At 45.0% G+C, this 14938-nt stretch overlaps 1 protein-coding gene across 3 annotated transcripts in view; it reads left to right on the top strand.

The window, feature by feature from the left end:
* The window catches only part of RGS20 (regulator of G protein signaling 20), a 40052-nt gene that overhangs the window by 22326 nt on the left and 2788 nt on the right, over nucleotides 1-14938 (top strand). For 2 of the 3 annotated variants that reach the window (XM_072951983.1, XM_072951984.1), the window contains 2 exons: nucleotides 10027-10172; nucleotides 12455-12541. In XM_072951983.1, coding sequence (XP_072808084.1) covers nucleotides 10027-10172; nucleotides 12455-12541 — 233 coding nt within the window. Of the gene's footprint in view, nucleotides 1-10026; nucleotides 10173-12415; nucleotides 12542-14938 lie in introns of those variants that run through there. The other variant, XM_072951985.1, reaches the window with a different exon arrangement.

Below are 14938 nucleotides of genomic sequence, written 5' to 3'. Positions count from 1 at the left end.
GATGTACAGCGGAGGGTCTGAGAGAGCATTAAGTAAGTGGCAGCTGTCATCATTACTCCTGTAATACTTATCCATCATTATTTCAGGCTGCTGAACATGGATAACCTGATTTGAAATACGTATTTTGATATATTTATGTCAGGTACACATTCTAAAATTTTTACCATTCAAATAAGGTGCTGAAAAAAAGTTTTTTCTTAATATGAAAGGCCTGTACCTTTGACTTATTATCTATGAAAATATTACTAAATAAGTTTGCAAATTCATATTTTGCCTTAATCTTTGCCTTTCTAGGCTGAAAATACATAAATAACATTTAGTGGCGGAAAGGGTTACATCCGCAGTCGTCTGCGCTCAGTAAGATTCACAGCTGACTGCTTGGTGGCAGGCTTTACTATAAGACGCTGGCAACAAGAAGACAGTATTAAGAAATATGAAGAAAAGGCAAACAGTATTTTCTGGAAAGGACAGCTGGTTGACCTTTGCAGAGGAAAGTCTGTGGGGTCTGTGAGTAATTTTAATGATATCTCCATGAATTATTGAAACATAATTAATTTTCGTATTAAATTTCCTGTTACCAGTCTGCTCTTTTATTTTGACTTCTGCATTTGATTCTTTTTTTTTTTTCAAAGACCTCACTAATAAATGGAAACAGTTGGGTTCTACTCTCAGTACAAGATGGGAATAGTCATCTTGGGAGCAGCTGGGTGGCTCTGGAGCAACAGGCTCTCTGCCCCTCTCCCTCAGTGGACAGCCCTGCAGGCCTGCATCCTTGAGGCCAGAGATGCAGATGCATCTTAGTTGTTAGTTCTTTAGTGTGACAAGAGCCGGCTTCTCTGATCCAGCCTCCGCCCTCTGAGAAGACTGAACTTCAGACAATTTGTAGGCAGGTTTAAATCAGATAAATCAAGGCACAAGAATTATTGGACTGAGTTTTACAACAACCTAGAATTTATCAAATTCTCGCTAAGAGCCAAGTTTTTGCTAAAGCAAATAAGTCACTTCTGGCCCTTTAAATAACTTGGGAGTTCTGTGCTGTTCTTTTGACAAAATGAGGTACTTATTAACAGAAACATCCAAACACTACACCAGGCCATGTTGAATAAATCTGGGTTAAAGGAGGTTAAATAAAATGGTACAAGGAGGGATGAAACAGGAATCCAAAATCTAATCAAGTGAAGGGCTCACGTGTTCATGTTAAACACGTCTCATAAATTAACCCCAAAAAGATATATTTTTCCTTATCTTCTAGTCATGTGCTTAAAATTATACAGGTATTAAAACTTAAGTACTAATTTAGATAGAGCATACATTTGTAGAAGTATACCAAATTAGGCTGAGAATCAGGAGACTACATAGAGATTATCTTTTAATGGAAATTGGTCCTTTATGAGCCTTTTAAAAATTTTTTCAATTTCATTTTATTTTTATATTTTAAAAATTTTTGTTGTAGTTGATTTACAATGTTAGTTTCAGGTGTACAGCAAAGTGATTCAGTTATATATATACATGCATATATATTTTTTCTTTTCAGATTGTTTTCGATGAGTCTTTTTATGTATCCCTTAGGATGGAGGCTTTATTCCTAAATCTCAGTATCTACCTGCCTTCTGTTGTCGCAAAAAGAGGGTCACATGGCTTCGGTTCCCTGCAGAGTCCAAAATGCATAACCATCACGCATTTCGATTCACTGAGATCTGCTTGTTCGAGGTATCAAGCTACCTAAGACTTCATGCCAAGGGGTGGGAGGGGCCTAAAATTCAGCAGCTATTTTGGCATAAACTGTAGAAAACCAGAACCTTGAGGAACAGAGATTCTCTGACACGCACCCCGGGAACAGCAGCCAGAAGCCTTCCGCGAGCCCCGCGCCGGGGACCGGCGTCGCGAGCACGAGGCAGGATGGAGCCCGGGGGACGTGCCGCCGCCTGCCAGCCCGCCGCCAGCAGCCGCAGGCCTGCGGGAGGGGCGCTGCGGGGCATCGCGGAGGGCGTCCGGAAGCGAGCCCGGTCCGTCGGCCCGCGCCTGGGCGTGGCGGGGGCAGCGCAGCCTGCGGCCGCGTGGCGTGGGGACCGCTCCGCCGGGGAGGTGTGGGCGGGGGTGGGGTCCCGGCGTCCGCCCATCGGACAGGGGGCACCTGCGTGCGCGGATGCTGTTGGCGGGGAGGCAGGCTGTGCTGCGGCGCCGTGGGTGGCCGTGGAAGGCCACAGGAGGGACTAACAGAACCTGGATTCTGCTTTAAAACAGTAAATGTTTCGAGCTTCCAGGGCCGCGTGGTCTCTATTGCAGCTTCTCAACTCCGCCACTGTGTCCGGAAGCCGCAGGGGACAGAGTAGGAGGAGATGGACTTGCAGGGGTGGGGGGTGCAGGGGACTTGGAGAGAAGTGAGCACGTCTGCGGTGAGCGAGGTGCCGAGGAGGAGGCCCGAGGTGACCCCTGGGATGTGGGAGGGGGGCTCGTGGTGGACCTGACGCAGGCTGGGGAGCACACGGTGGGGCAGGGGACGCGCTCTTGTGGGCAGCAGTCTCTACGAAAGTAAGTTCAACTTCCTTAGAGAAACGGTGTGCTCTCAGGAAAAGAAAATTCAGAAGTCAGACCAAAAGTCCCATTAAAGACAGTCTCCCATAGAAGTAGAGCCAAACGATCTACCGCGTTTCCTTTTGCTGTCCCCGTCATTTCAACATTCCGAATTTTATACTGAAGGGAAAACCTAGTGACAGTTAACAAGTCCCAAAAGTTCTGGCGAGGAGGGGAGTGACACACACAGAGGTTCTGTGGATGAGAGCTCGGGTGCTGGACGCTTTCAGGGATTCAAGTCACTCACAGAAAGAGCTTTAAACCGGACGAGACCTACTGGTAGGTTCAGACCGTTCAGACCGTTTGTAATAGGGTCGTCATCACAGATGAAAATTCTGACTCATCGTGGACGTGAGGCAGTCTGAACACCCAGCGCTGCCATCCAGTAAGGGATCGTGGAGAACCTGCTATGGGGAAAAGGGAAATTTGTGAAAAAAGAGACGGACAGAGAAAAGGTGTTCAGAGGCAGACCCATACGGGGTAGAAAAGGCTAGTTCGTTACTTACAAACACGCCTTTTTGTACCTTTTATTTTCCTTAATTTGCACGTACGTTAACACTTCTCATAACCCTTCTGTTGTAATTGCTGGAAAAGAAGTTCTTCAAAGAGAAAATACTCATCCAGGCCTGACGGGTGTGAGAGCTACACCCAGCCCAGAGGGGTCACGGGAGCCCCGTCGACTGGACCAGGGTGCGGGCGGCTTCTGCGGGATGGACCAAGCACCGGCTCTCACCTGGGATACAGCAAGGACACCTCGTCCCTAGGAGTTTACATCATTCAGGCTAATAACTTAGGAACAATGATAGGGAGCTTCGTTATCAATGTTATCTATTAAAGATGGTGCAAATACCAATGAATGTTACTTTTAAGAAACATAATGACCTTAGCACACTTTAAAATAGGATAGCCATCCCACTCCTGGGCATATATCCGGAGGGAACTCTAATTGGAAAATTAGATGCACCCCGTGCTCACAGCAGCGCTGTCTACAACAGCCAAGACATGGAAGCAGCCCAAATGCCCATGGACAGGTGCGTCTCCCCGGAAAGCGCAGGCGTGCTCTCTGGCTCTGACAGGCCGGCTTCACACCCCTTCTCCAGGCTTCCCAGCCTCGGCTTTCCGCGCCGGTTTTGGTCACTGCTTGCACGTCCTCAGGGGCGTTTAGGTTCCTTCTAGGTTTGTGAACAGTCAAGGTGCCAGGTGTCTGGGGGTCAATGGATGGGGGCCTGGCTGTTTGAGTCTCTGCTGAATGTAGACAGGGGTGTAGGATCAGTTTGTTTATGGTCTTAAGACACAATTTGAGGACCTTCCACATGCGTCACTCTGTCTGTTACGCGAAATGCCGTCAGGAAGAGCTCAGGTGGAACAGGGGCAGTGGCCCCGGAGCTCAGGGGCCTTTCACATGCACGTGCTCCCGGCCTGCTTTGCCTAAGTCTCCGTGTAGCTCCTGTTCTATAGACGCGAAGGTGGGGGCTTAGAGCAGAGAGGGAATTTGGTCCAGGCCTCACAAGTGGAAAGGTCAGACTGGACGAGACCTTGGACTTGAAACCCCACGACAGCTCTCCTCTGTTCCCACTACACGCCCTTCTCAAAATTCTTGATCAACTGTTCATGTTTTCCAGCTGCGGCTGGAAGGCCTGCGCAGGACCCCTCCAAACAGACCCCCTGTTCCCGCCACAGCCTCTCTGTTCCTGGTCCTCCAAGCGCTGCTTATCCCGTGATCTGGCCTCTCTGGAAGCCCCTCTCCCTCCCGCCCCTGGGACCCAGTCAGTTGTCCTCCACAGTTGTCCCCTCGTGTCCCTACCTGCCCACCTCTCCCTGAACTCTGGCCACTCTGTGAGGACAGCGCTTCCCCCGTGGCCTTGGTAGCTGCGGACATTTTTCCGCTGAAATCCCACCACTTCCGTTCTTAGAAGTCAGGTCGGCATCTCTTTGCTCTCGTTGCCACTACATTTCTTCCCTTGTCTTCCCTCAAAAACAAAGTTTGCAAAGTTCTGACACAGGACACATAGATGAACCTTGAAGACATAAGTGACATAAGGAGTCACAAAAGGACAAATATTATGTGAGTCTTCTTATTTGAGGTACCTGGTACAGTCAAATCTCCAGGGACAGAAAATAGGATGATGGGGGCTGGATTAGAGAGTATGCGTCAGTGTTTAATGGGGACAGAGTTTTGGTTGGAGAAGATGAAGAGTTCTGGAGATGGAGGCGGGTGATAACTCTCATGGATCCTTCCAGAATGTGACCCTTTTCGTGGTCACTGGGGGCAAGAGGCAGAGTGCACAGACACGGAGCCCTCCTCCCTAATCCAGGCTCTGCCAAGCAGACCAGGGCCGTGGCCCATGGAGAGAGAACGGGGGCAGACGTGAGAGACATCAGGCGATAGACTTCATCTGGCTTTGCCAGGAGCTGGAAGTTGAGGGTAATTTCAACTGGACAGATAGTGACACTGCTCTCCAAGAGACAAGGAGGGAGAGAACAGGTAGTTTTGTCCAGGGAAATGTCAGTTCGATTTTAGACATTAACTTTTCCGTGTTGGGCATATCTCATCCCGTTTTTTCTGGGATTGGCAAGGATTGCTCAGAAGTTCTCTTCAGAGAACCTATCCCCTTGCTGTGAAACACTGAAAAGCTAGCAGACATTCTCACCCCAAACCTGACACGTTCTTTAATGATTTGAAGATTGCCTGAAGCAGCCTCACAGACATTAATAAGTGTTCAGTACTTTCAGGGGTGCCCTGGGCTCAGTTGTCATGGGAACCCCCCCCCCACCTACAGTCTCCTCGAGGAACCCTATGGCTTCCTGGGGTAAAGAGAGCCCGTGATTAAGATTTCAATCAGTACTTGCAAAATGCTCTTTAATAGTTAATTGGTATTAAGGAAGAACAAGTAAATGCATGCATAATTTACTCATTTCCCTCAGATCATACTTTCTTACTGTTTCTAATAGATCCCAAAGGCAATTGCAAACGTTGACGTATGCAAAATGTTCATTTAGTGACAGCAGAAGAGAAAGATATTACTCCTATAGTCTTCGAACCTTTGGTGGCTTAAGCTACAAACCTGGCGACAACTATATAAACAAGAGTAAAGACTTCCATTCAGAGTCGCCAAAAAACAGTTGGTAACATGCTTAAATCATTTTTTTTTAAGGTAAGGACATGTGAAGGCACCCATCTGGAAGTAATTATAATTCTGAAAAAGCCAAGTGTCATTATTAAGCTTTCAGTTGACTTCCCCTGCTAGAACAATGAACCAGCTTTTTCTTAAAACAGTCCTGGAATTATTCAGACAATAAAACCAAAAAGACCGGAAAAAAAAAAACCGAAAGACAGAAAAATTTGAAAATTCACAGTTTCACACAGAGGAAGAGTTAAGATCTCCCACTGAAACCCACTAGCTGCTAAACATTGTGAGCTTTCTGTGTCCTATAAAGTGGAAGACACAGCTTGGATCTGAATTTTGGCCTCTTTGTGATGAAGTCAGTGCAAGTAATCCCAGCTCTTCATTAACACTTCACGAGCGGGAGCGAGCCGGACTTCCTTGGTGATGGTCACATGGCGGGATAACAGGCCAGTGTCCTCAGGCCTGAGGCTGGCTTACTTCAGGATCCCCCAAAACTACAGAAGCATCACTGTGGACTAGATTTAGCTTATTTCCCAGCAGCTAATAATGACAGGTGGGAGCCTTGGGGAGCGTGGGCAGGCAGAGGCCCTGTTTGTGACTTAATTGGCATCAGGTGAGCGGTGTTTATGCTCGACATACGTGGTTCAGAGAAAGCTGTGTTTACCTGCTGCTGTTTTCAGCGCCGGTAGCTAAACCCAGGGAGACTTCAGCATCCACCCTTTTGGTTTCAGTCGGTCTGTGTTTCAAACTTCATTGTGTAGATTTTTTTAGTTATTTTTGTTGGTTCTTTTTTTTTTCCTCATTATTTTGGGGGGTAGTAATTGGGTTTATTTGTTTTTGATGGAGGTACTGGGGATTGAACCCAGGACCTCGTGCATACTAAGCAGGTGCTCTGCCACGGAGCTACACCCTCCACCGATGGGTAGATTCTTGAATGAGAGAGCAGCAGCAGCAGCCAAAGAGGACTTTCTGCGGGTTAATCAGCCTCCAAGCCCCACATCCTCACATACAGCTCCCTCCTAGTTCTGGAAGCCTGGTGCCCATCACGCCAGATTGGAACCTTTCTCCCTCCCTCTCGAGGAAGGAGTTTTAACAGTTCCTTTCGCAGCCTGTGCCCTCGGTTTCTTCCAGCTCTACAGGGAGTGATAGGCTCGGGTGGAGAGGTACCTGGATCATAGCTGCCTCCTCCCCCACCCTCAGCTGGGCACCAGGCTTCAAGGAGAGCCTTCAGGAGGTCCTGCTCAACCCTCCACCAGGCCGCCATCCCCACCGAGCACACTCTGGGTGTGCTTGAGAAGGTACCAGTGATGGGAGTTTCCCATCCTGGGGAAAATGATGTCAGAAAAAGGTTCTCAGGCTAGGGAGACTTAGACGGCAGAAAGACTCAAAGAAGGCTAAAATTAGGAACAAATGGTGACTGCACTTAACAGAGAAATGAACGGGCCTCTCGAGGCTGCTGCACAGAGAACATTCCTGGAACACCACCCCTCTTTCCATGCACATTGGGACCACAGCTGTGGAAGCCCAGGAAGCAGAGAGTCTAGAAAAGTGAACAGACGTGGCTCAGGAGGAAGGGAGCTTTGTTCCTCACACAGAGCAGCAACAAAGACCTGGTCGTGTGAACAGGCGCTGGAGAATGTCATTCTAAATGAAGGAAGCCAGAAAGAGAAAGAAAAATACCGTGTGAGATCACTCAGAAGTGTAATCTAAAAAAAAAAGAAGACACAAATGAACTCATCTGCAAAACAGAAACAGACTCACAGACACAGTCAACAAACTTACGGTCACCAGGGGGAAAGGGGGTGGGAAGGGATGAACTGGGAGTCCAAGATTTGCAGATACTAACTACTGTATATAAAACAGACATGCAACAATATTTAATAACACTCAATATGCAACTATATAGCACAGGGGACTATATTCAATATCTTAAAGTAAACTATAATGAAAATGAGTATATGTATGCATAAGTGTGAAGCATTATGTGGTGCACCGGAAATTGACACATTGTAAACTGACTGTACTTGAGTAAAAAATAAATAAATAAAATCACTTTTCTGAGCTAATAATAGTTAGGTTAGAATTTTTTTCTAACTGGTTACTATTTTCAATTTCAAATTACCAGCAGATTGCGCTCAGGATTAAGAATGTACCTTGGCTTTTACTTGAACTTTGAAAGACTTCTCTTAAATGCTGGCTTCCTAGGAATGGAGAAGCCGTGTTTGAGTAGGATTATCTCTTTGTTGAGATCTGAACATTTAATAAACTTCCAGCCTGTTTTTCCCATTTCCTCTGGCTGGTTTTAAAATGTCATAAATCACAGAATAAAGCCCCTGAGGTCGCTGATATTGGTTTTACATTCATCTGACTTGTGAGCCTTGGGCTCCTCAAGCAAAGGCGTCCAGTTCCTGGGGCATCACGCTTGTGACATGCACACAGCATCCCAACCGACACTGAGGCGACGGCCAGCGGTCGGCCCTGGACACACGGGAGAGGCATAAAGTAGCAATGGCAGAGGAGCACTGATTCCGTGTTGCTTAGAAAGAACACATGGAAACGAAGCGTGTGTGGAGCTTCCCCCGCACACATGATAAAGGCAAAGGAAAAGATGCGCGAAGCTAGTTTTTTGCCGATCAGACCGCATATGACTGTCTGAAAGGACAAGCTGAATTAACACATACGCCAATGGCATGTTTCTTTTTAATTTTGTAAACAGTAGCATTCATTTGCTATATGTTGTTGGTCTTCATATTAGTTAGCTGTTACATTACAAAATTAATTCTCTACAAATACTTAATAACACTCAATATGCAACTCTCCCATAAGCAACTATGTACATTTGCCTTTTAAAGCATCCAGATCTGACAATTAGGATAACTAGTAATGGTAGGTTTCAGTAAATTTGAAAACTAGATGAAATGGGTGGATTTGTTTTCCCCAGGAAATGAAAAATACCATATTGACTCAAAGAGAGAAAGAAACTGTGAGAAGAACAGAAATCAAAGAACAAATTGCAGACACAGTCAATAAGCCACTCCTGAAAGATTCCAGTAGTTTTACCGCCGAAGTCTACATATTCTTCAGGGGAAAAACAATTCCCTTAGGAAAAAGGAAAGAAAGGTAGACAAGTGGATTTTAACAGCTCTTGTAAAATATTACCACATCCATTTCAGCAGTGCAATAAAAGAGTAATCATCTTTTAGACCCAACAGGAGTGTACTTAGTAAAGTAAGGGCGACTCAACATTAAGAAATGTGTTCATGTGATTCACTTCATTAACTACCTCAGGGATGAAATTCATAGGATCATCTCAATAGATATTTATTTTATTTTATTTGAGGGGGTAGTTAGGTTTTTAATTTATTCGCTTTTTAGTGGAGGGACTGAGGATGGAGCCCAGGATCTCGTGCATGCTGAGCACATGCTCCACCACTGATCTAGACCCACCCCCTAGGTATGTTTTTAATACAATAGAATTCGACATTTCTGAAACGTTTTTAAGGAAAGATTTCAAACATACACAAGTGTAGACGCAATAATCTAACAAACTCCATGTGTTAATGACATAACTTTAATTATCAGCACTGTTTAATCTTTATTTGCATTTTTTTTTGACACTTTTAACTTCCTCTTGGGCTCTCCTAAGTCACCACTGCTCGGCGTGGTGTATTCATGACCCTTCGCTGCTGAATACTCCAGCATCTAGTCATTGGGTGAAAAATCACACCTGTCGGTTTAGAATTTTCGGAACTGAGTGATGACAGCTTGCTAGTAAATGTTATAGAAATGGCACAGATTTCTGTATACTTGTTTATTCAAAATTTTAAATGATTTAAGATGTCAAAATTAGTGAACCATGTGTAAGAATTCCAAGGAACCATGTAAGAAATTGTAATGATGTTCAGAGCAAAATTAGAGTGTGAGCCCAAGTCGAGACTCTACGAAGATGAACTGAGACGTAGAACACTGAGGAAAGAAACGAGGAGGTACAGACCGGGACAGTGGCTGGCGTCCCAGGACGAAGTGCACCTGCTGTGGGTCCTCACCGAGGGCTGTGACGTGGGTCTGTCTGCTCGGCTGAACTGTGAGCACCTTGGCTCAGGGACCCTCGGTTCGTCATTTTACGCCTAGAATTCATCGCGGTGCTTGGCAGGTTCTAGACAGTGAATAAATATTTGATCCGTTAATAGATTGTAAGCATCGGCTTTTAGCAGAATTAGAAACGCCCTGGGTAGCGTCGCACGGCGTCTGGTCAACAACCGGGGCGGCGGGGGCTCCAGGCTCCGTGGTGCTCACTGCCCCGCCTTTGCTCTCCCCGTTGCAGCCGATGGGCTCCGAGCGGACGGAGGCGCGGGAGCAGCCGGCGACGGCGACGGCGACGGCGGGCCCCGGGCCCGGGCAGCGCGGGGCGGGGCGCCGAGCGGCCAACGCCTGCTGCTTCTGCTGGTGCTGCTGCTGCAGCTGCTCCTGGTAAGGCCCGCGCGCCCCGGCGGGGGCGGCCCGCGCCCTGCCAGCCTGGGCTTCTCGCCAGTCGCGCTTCTGAAGCACGGCCGTATGCCTGGCGGTGACTTGGGGCTCTGAGTGACAGCAGAAACAAAAAACAAGCAAACAAAACGAAAAACAAGGGGCCGCATCCTAGCCCTGGAGAGACACGTTCAGATCCCTGAAACCAAGCAAACCGACAGAAGTCAAACAACGAAAGGGCGGTCTAAGGCAGTGATGACTGACTGTTAATACTGGGGCAGAAACAGCGCCCAGATTCCCCCAGAAGTGAACCTAAGGCCCGCTAGCTGGTAACAAAGGCTTCGCGGAGGGCTTAGAACTTCATGTGGGCCTGGAAGGTTAGGGTTATGAAGGAGAAGCAGCCTGGATTTTATCTTCTGCTGCTTCTGTTTTATTAATTTTGCTTTTTAATAAAGAAAAATGTCAATGCTTGGCAGGGAGAGAAAAAAATCTAAAAAATATAGGTTAATTTACTGGTAGGGGAAGATACACAATTATTGCTTAAAAAAGGATACAACTTGACCATTTGAGTCGTTGTTGAGGGTCTGGAGAAATGCGTATGATTCGCACCTGGAGATCACAGGGATGTTAGGTTGCGGTTCTGAAATCTCGGATATGACACGTGCTTAGTGCCAGCCCAAAGTGTGCAGAGCTTCGGGCAGTTAAGTTATTGTAAATTAATATAGGCTTGGCTGCTATCTGGACCAAGACCTCACTGTCCAGTGGAGAAGAAAAACTGGAATTGATCGGTGACATAGAACCGTTAGAATTGGGGGTTGCGAGATGTGGGGGTTGGAGGTTGAAAATGAGATTTCCAGGATAGTTTGGGCTGCTCCTGTCTGCCTTGGGCTAGTGTCAGTTTCCAAGAGGGTCCTCTCTGGTGGGTGGGACCCAGTAATGGGACATTCTGAAGACTGATGGCGTCATGATGCAGGGAGGTCTCCCCATTCGGGACAGAACCCCAGACCCAAGTGGGAATGTGGGGGAGAGGGGCAGACAAGAGCCAAGCAGCCCAGCATGCAAGGTGAGCCTTCAGCACCGAGGAGGCGTCTAGAGGCCCCAGCAGGAGACAAGAGGGCAGGCACGTGTAGACGCTCCCGACACACATGGTGTCCAGGACCCAACCTAGTCGGGGAGGAGACCCCCCAGCGGTGAAGAGAGTAGGTTTAGGCCCCTTTCCACTCTCACTCTGCGAATCAGGCTCAGTGAGGTGACGTCTGAGACGTGTGCAGAGATGTCCCAGTGCAGGTGGTCAATTCAAGCCCAAAATCGATTCCCGATGGCTTAAAAACCTACATGTGACAAGCCCAGAAGGAAACACAGGGCGGTAGCTTTTACAATCTTGGGAAGGATTACTTTAAAAAAGAAAAAAGAAAATCCATAAAAGGACAAGACTGATAAATTTGCACTGAAATAAAACAATGTTTAACCAGAGAAATGAAAACATTCCACACAAAGACTTGTACGTGAATATTCACTGCTGCACGCTTCCCACTGTGAGAGGGTTCATGGCAGCATCCATCTGATTGAAAGAAACTGGAATAAGAATATGAAAACAAATATATGTATGTATATGCGTGACTGGGACATTGCGCTGCACACCAGAGACGGACACACTGTAACCGACTGTCACTAAAAAGGAAAGAAAGAAAGAGAGAAATTAGTACCCTTTAGAAATACAAACAGTAAGGTGAGGAGTTAGGAGATAAAATGGAAGTGAAAAGTCCATTGGCTGTGCCCACAAAAAACCTTGGAGTAAATTTATAAAGAAATGTACAAAATGTATGGAAGGAATGGAAAGAGACAAAGACTTTGACTGTATACTTCCCTGGTTTTCTCTCATACTTTTGTATGTGTGCCTGTAAATATACAAGACCTCCATTTTCATTCAAAACACAGTCTGGAGAATGTATACCTTTTTATAGATGCAGGAAGTGAAGTGAAAACCCCACACATTCCTGAAATCCTCACTTTTTACTGCTTTTGAGCGGATGTGTTTCATGAAAAGAATTGTTATTCTAAACGGAAACCCTCTCATTAGTGCAGACTGCAATGTTATGCCTACAGTTTATCTCACTAACGCTTGGCTAGTAGTCATTCTTTTGGTGTTCCTAAGACAAAGCAGTGTCAGCTTTATCAAGAAAGCAATTGTACTTGGTAACCTGGAGTTCTCTGAAATATCTGTAAAAAAAAATCTTTCCTTGATACAGAAGGATCTCAACTGACACATCTATGTCCCTTGCATGCAGTCTGACTGTCAGAAACCAAGAGGAACAGAGACTCAGAAGGGCTTCCTATGAACTCAGCAGAGAGGACCTTCCAACCTGCGAAGAAAGGTAAAATCTCCTATTGTTTAGCTCACTAAGTCACAGAAATGCCAGCCTTACTATTTTTCCTTCCAGTTTTATTGAGGTATGATTGACATGCGGCGGTGCAGAAGTTTAAGCTGTACAGCATAATGATGTGACTTGCATACGTCATGAAATGATTATCACATATGTTTCATGAACATCCAGCTCATATAGAGTCTCAGCCTGATTTCTGTTTGCATATATGTTCCAACAGAACGCGGTTTCTCTAACTGCAGTTTAATAATATCAGATCATAACGTGCCATCACCTTTTCACTCGGCAGAATTCCTTTTAAGTTAATTAATTTAATTGTGTGACAGGGAGAAAAATCAGTTCCGTTATTAATCTAATGCCTGTTAATCACAACTATAAATTGATGCTTCATGGCAAAACATAGGACATCATTTTATTTTTATGTGATATACTTTTTAAAAAAAAGAACATAATAAAACATAAAAGCTGGGTTTTCAGGAGAATTTTTCTAGTCTCATGTTTTTCTTCACTATTAATTTATACTTAGCTAATGTATTTTTTAAAGTAATTTGGAAAAAACATATAAATTACTTACTGTAATGCCAAAATTTTTAATTGTCTTTTTTCCTTCCTGTATTATCAACAAGTTTGCTTTCACTTACCTGTTCTTATATTTCACTTACTTTCCTTCACATTATGCCTCTATAATTGCAGATACTAGGCAAATATCCTAAGAGCACCATTCAAATAGGTCTTTATTCAATTACTTATTTTTGATGGGAGAAAAAACCAAGTAACCTAAAAGTTGACTTAAAATATTTTTCTTCAGTCTTTATCTTATTTGTTACCCCAATACTTCAAAGTCTAGGAAGCATATTAAAATCTTCCACAATGTATGAGTCTGTTAAAAACAGCGTTTATTTGATACATTTCAGTGTACTGTACTCTATACCAAAGCTTGAGGCTTTGGGTCTGACCTGAAACAAGAAAGCCCACATCTAGTCCTGGCTCCACTCATTCTGCCAGAAAGACCTTGGGCCCTTGGCAGCCACAGCCTGCCTCAGTCTCCTCATGTGTAAAATGGGCATATTAATAGTTTGTTGTGGCTCAGCCAAAGCAGGGTTGTCATAGATACCGAGTAACTAGTAAAGCACTGAGAACAGAGAGAAGCAAGAGGCAAGGACTCAATTATGTTGGACTTTATTCATTCTCAACTGTACCCAGTCATAGAACATGACTTTTTGTCCAATTCAGTGCCTTGGGCTTCCGGTTAGTTCTACTTAGATAATAATTGTATTCCTATTTGCACTTGCCTTGCGTATCTTTGCCTGTTTGTTTTCCATTTTTGGTGCTATTTTGTATGTTTCCCAAAAAATAGCACCATGTTGGATTTTGGCCTGGTTTGAGTCTCTGTCACTGAGTGGGAATTTGAGTCAGAACGCAGTTACACTGGGTCAGTTATGTTGACGATTACCGGTATGTTTAATCTTCCAGCATATTTTTGTTGATTGCTTGCTTATAGTCTCTTCTAATTATTTTCTTCTTTTTTTTTTTGCCATATGAACTGTGCTTTCTTTGCTCCTAGGTTCTTCAGTGCAGTGGAAAGGATATGCTCTCTCTCGCTCTTTATTTAATGTACTCCTGATTAAAGTTTTCAAAATCATTCTTTAATATGTTTCTTAAGTTGACAGGAGTAAAAAGACGTATTTTGAATCCCCATATTTAAGGAACATAATTTAACCCACTTTATGAAGCCTCACCAATTAAATTAACCGTTCTAAAAAGAATCCAGGATTTTTATGTAATTACTTTATTATTTTTTAATTATCTTTTAAATATCTTTTAAAATACTTCTTTCAAAAGTAATTTTCCTAGTTGGGATGGGTATCTGCATCCTCACACACGATGCTTTTTGCACGATGGCAAGCCTAAGCACCTGCTCAGTCAAATCAAACAGTGCAAAAGCTTTGCAATAAAAGCTCGATTGTCCTACTCCAGACCTTGTCCCAATCTCTAGGTTTAACTGCCACCAACAGTGTCTTTACGTATCCCCAATGGAACTTTCTATGCATTCACACACAGCTGCACTTAAATGGGATCCATCTATGCACTGAACCTAAGTCTGAAGCTAAACTTGCCCACCGTCGGCTCAGCTGACTGCTCTCCTTCTGAGACCCCCTTTCTCTGTCTGGTCTCCAGCTTTTCCCCGAGGCTTCACTGCTGGGTCCCTTGTAATCCACCTCCAAGATACGATTTCAAGAAAAGGAGCTAGAATTTACACTGTGAACTTTGCGTATGTGGGAGAGTTTTTTTCCTACGATCACATACACAGGACAAATTCACTGCGTAGCAAATTCTTGGGTGTACATCCTTTACCCCCCAAAACTAAGCAGAGAGCCTTTGGCAGCG

The sequence above is a fragment of the Vicugna pacos genome, chromosome 29, assembly GCF_048564905.1.
Source record: "Vicugna pacos chromosome 29, VicPac4, whole genome shotgun sequence".
NCBI lineage: Eukaryota > Metazoa > Chordata > Mammalia > Artiodactyla > Camelidae > Vicugna > Vicugna pacos.
This window is presented reverse-complemented; position numbering and strand designations above follow the sequence as displayed.